This window comes from Vanessa tameamea, chromosome 23 (genome assembly GCF_037043105.1).
Source record: "Vanessa tameamea isolate UH-Manoa-2023 chromosome 23, ilVanTame1 primary haplotype, whole genome shotgun sequence".
In the NCBI taxonomy this organism is placed as follows: domain Eukaryota; kingdom Metazoa; phylum Arthropoda; class Insecta; order Lepidoptera; family Nymphalidae; genus Vanessa; species Vanessa tameamea.
In genome coordinates, this window is record NC_087331.1 from 308,602 (window position 1) to 312,687 (window position 4,086).

The 4,086-nt window shown below is 36.1% G+C and overlaps 1 protein-coding gene across 1 annotated transcript; it reads right to left on the reverse strand.

The window, feature by feature from the left end:
- Nucleotides 1-1,008: 1,008 nt before the first annotated feature.
- Nucleotides 1,009-3,730, reverse strand: LOC135193980 (uncharacterized). Its single transcript, XM_064218692.1, has 4 exons — nucleotides 3,592-3,730; nucleotides 2,430-2,526; nucleotides 1,730-1,938; nucleotides 1,009-1,188 (listed from the first exon to the last, which is right to left on the reverse strand). The coding sequence occupies exons 1-4, from the start codon at nucleotides 3,647-3,649 to the stop codon at nucleotides 1,022-1,024; spliced, it is 531 nt and encodes a 176-aa protein (XP_064074762.1). The 5' UTR covers nucleotides 3,650-3,730; the 3' UTR covers nucleotides 1,009-1,021.
- Between the last annotated feature and the right edge of the window lie 356 nt (nucleotides 3,731-4,086).

A 4,086-nucleotide genomic window follows, 5' to 3' on the forward strand; every position in this document is an offset into this window, starting at 1 on the left:
ATCTATTTATTATATTGAGATTTGAGTGTTCTTTCTTTTTAGTTTTTTAAAAAGGGTGCAAACCTTTTTACGCACGAACACTACAAAAGGATATTTATTAAATAACTGATTAAATACTTATGACTCTTTGTGGATGTTGAAATAAGTGAAACGAGAAGTGAGATTTTTGTTCGAACTTAAAACGCTTAAAAAAATTATATTACAAGTATGGTGAATTTAAGACGCATAAATCACACGCAGAATAATATTAGTTCTTAATTATTATACTATGTTCTTTTATGCACATGTAATTTTGTCAAAACGGTTTCGTAAATGCGTTCCTTTGCGAGTTGTTGCGCGAAACCACATCAAAATAATTATTAAAAGTAAATTATCTTTAATTCATAAGTGCAGACATTTACATATAATAAGATTGATTATTTTTTATAACATTTATGAATAGACATGCGTGTTTTTTAAACCATTACATACTTATACAACTTCAAAGTCAAAGTCAAAAGTCAAAAATCTTTATTCAATATAGAAGTGTTTACACTTGCTTATTGATTGCCAAAAATCTACCACCGGTTCGGAATTTAGCACCTCGGACCTGAGAAGAACCGGCGAAAGAAACTCAGCGGGATATATATATATATATATATATATATATATATATTTTTTTTTAACCATTTTCCATGTACAATGATAATTATATTTTAGCTATTTGAAACAGCCTGGAGGCGATCATTTCATTCCCAAGGTGTGGAGTCAACTAAAAAGTCATTAGTGTTGTAATATCCTTTATGACACAAACGCTCTTATTATTCATATATGGATAAATTAAAACAATGTAAAAATAAAGTAGCAAACAACATTATATTTAATCTATATATAAATAATGTAAAATGTACTTTGTCAGTTGGTTACTTTAGTAAAATATTGCAATTAAAATAGACTGCAAAATATTATGAGCATCATCCATCATGGCGCTTAGAGAGATATGATTAGAGAAATACAAAAAAGTGCAAATACAAAAAGAGCTTTAATAGAACTCTCCATCAGATAACTTCAGGGCGTACAGATGTAGGGACCGGAATTCGCAGTATTGGTTCGTGCACCAGCCCCCGTGGCCGTCTGTACAGCGGCACGAGTCGCACTCGTCCATGTACTTCTCACCGGGGATGCATTTGAAGAACGGATTCTTTATCACTGAGGAAATCATCACGATTGATCACAGTAAGTCAAATTGTCAAAGAAAAGTCCACTTTAAAAAACATAATGTCTTCATTCCATTCACTCACTTAACTCGGCTCTTAGAGTATATTACAGCTATAATCTAAATTGCTATGATATTAGGACGATGCCGTCCTGTACAATTTTGGTAACGGCAGACTTTCTCAATGTACATTAGCCAATTGCTCTGGACATATTATATGCTCAAATATGTATGTGTACCTAAGATTAAACTTAGGTTAACTCTATTTTTCCTCAGCTCCGAGAATCTAATGGAACTACAATCTCCCATACGACAGAAGGATGTTCAGGCATAGGGCCAACAGCTTTACGTGGCATTGGATTGCTAACGATGCTAACTACCAAACTTCTGGGAAAACCCTCACAAAAAACCAATAAGTTTTTATTGGTCTGATCCAAGCTTTAAGTCCAATATGAATAATGAGGCTCTATAAGGTAGCACTGGATGACCTAGGTATAGTTAAATAAATTATCCATAGGTATCTCAAAATCGAACCTGTACATCGCAAACACGGAGTACTTCTCTCGCAAAGCGCAGTCACAGTCGGCTCGCAGTAAACACAGGATGGCATCGCTCTACAAGCCCCCGAGTCTTGCGTCTCACAGAGCAAGCAGTTACGGTTTTCCGGGACCAGAGACTGTGATGTTTCCTCTTCCCAATATTGGTGAGGTGGTTTTGGTTTGACGAATTGTGAAACCACATAGCTGTGTGAGCATATACGATTTTAATGGTCATGGAGGAACTAAATATAGTTAGCCACTCATCAGTACTGTATTAAACATTTGTATTACTGTGTTCCAGCTTGGAAGGTACACCCGAGTAATATTGTAGGTAATTAAATGTTGTTATTTTAATTTATTATTTCATTACTTTTTTCCATTTATTTTAGGGAAGATAGCGAACAGGTACTTAGAACTTAGGGTCATTGTAATTTACAACTCCCTATTCAACCATTAGATAAAATTATTTGCCCATCTGTGCAATAACCTATTCGCCGAGATCGTGACGATCTATAGATCTGCACAAAACCTAAAAACGTCTAAAAACCGTAACAACAAACGTTAAACAATAATTTTCCGTTAAACAATCGTATTAGTGACTCAACCGTATAAAGTAATGATGGACTTAATTACTCGATACTCTGTTAATTATTGTATGAATAACTGCGGTTAGATACTTCATAGTTAATACCCACGCCTGCGAGCCGGGCCGGTAGATGGGCGGCGCGTGCTCCCCGCCTCCACCGACGGAGCTCAGCGTCCCGGAGAGCGGCGTGCCTCGGCGTACCTCGCCTCAATTACAGACATTATACAAATCAACTTATGATCCACATAGATTTGACTAAATACATCTTAAATGTAAAAAATTTGCAGATAACCTACTTACGAAGATATGCAATTTTGATGCCTGTTTCTTTCGAATATTATTATTATTGCTGCCAAAATCACATACCAATTTCTGATATTTCACGATGGTATTTTGCCGACAGTTTCGAGTTTTGTCTTACAGAACGACTCTATAAAGAATCCTAATGAAAAATGATATAGTTACCCTGCATTGAAGATAAGTCTATAACAAATTAATAAGCCGTTTCTGGAGCAAACATATGTCAAATAAATAGATAATTTACCAACACAGGGGTATTCGGAAAAATAAAAAGGAACACTATTAGAAGTATCACTTTTATATATTTAATACATAATAAAATAATATATACAAACTTGTCTTTTTTATCTAATAGGTAGGAAGTAAGGAATATGCCACCTGATGATAAGTGGTCACCGACCCTTATGATCATTGACGCTGTAAGAACCATTAACCATTCCCTACGACGCCAAAACACCACCAACCTTGGGAACGAAGATGTTACGTACTTGTGCTTGGTTATACTGGCTCACTCACCCTTCAAAGCGGAACATATTGACGACCTCCATGGTCGAGTAGTGTGTACACCGGTTTTCATGGGTACGCCACTCCGAGATCTTGGGTTCGATACCCGGCCGAGTCGATGTAGAAAAAGTTCATTAGTTTTCTATGTTGTCTTGGGTCTGGGTGTTTGTGGTACCGTCGTTACTTCTGATTTTCCATAACACAAGTGCTTTAACTACTTACATTGGGATCTGAGTAATGTATGTGATGTTGTCCAATATTTATTTATTTATTTGACATAGCTATACTAAATATTGCTGTTTGACGCTAGAATATCCGATGATGCTGGTACCTAATCGAGCCTACATAAAGTCCAACCGCCAAATATGACATATAACGGTATATATGTCATATTTGGTATTTACTCATTTAACAATATACATATATGAGCCGAAACATAGTTGATGCTAGTTATAAAATAACAGTACCTCCCTCTCCATACGCGTAGATCGTATGGAAGCAACACAAAGCGAGGACAGCAATCATTCTAGTTAGGAATAAGTCGTTTTTAAAGTTATTTTTACGATTTTCCAGTTCAGAAATAATCTTCAGTCGGCAAAGCGTAGAACGGACTAATTGATCGCTCGAATCGAACACCAATTATACTGGGATTGGCTTAACCGACACACGACATACAGGGTGGCCGGGACGGATTTATACATTACCGGATAGCTCAGCCATTTGGCTAAATGTACATATCGGGGTCTTATTTTATTCAAAGTCTATTCCAGAGCTACGGCACGTGATAATAACTAACATATAACATATAAGTCGTCTCTTTACATTAATAATTACCTTACTTCTTAAATACTTGTTTAATTATACGCATAATTATACTTGGTGGTTGGGCTTTATGCAAACCCGTCTGGGTAGGTACCGCTCACTCATCAGATATTATGCCCCCAAGCAGCAATACTTGGTAT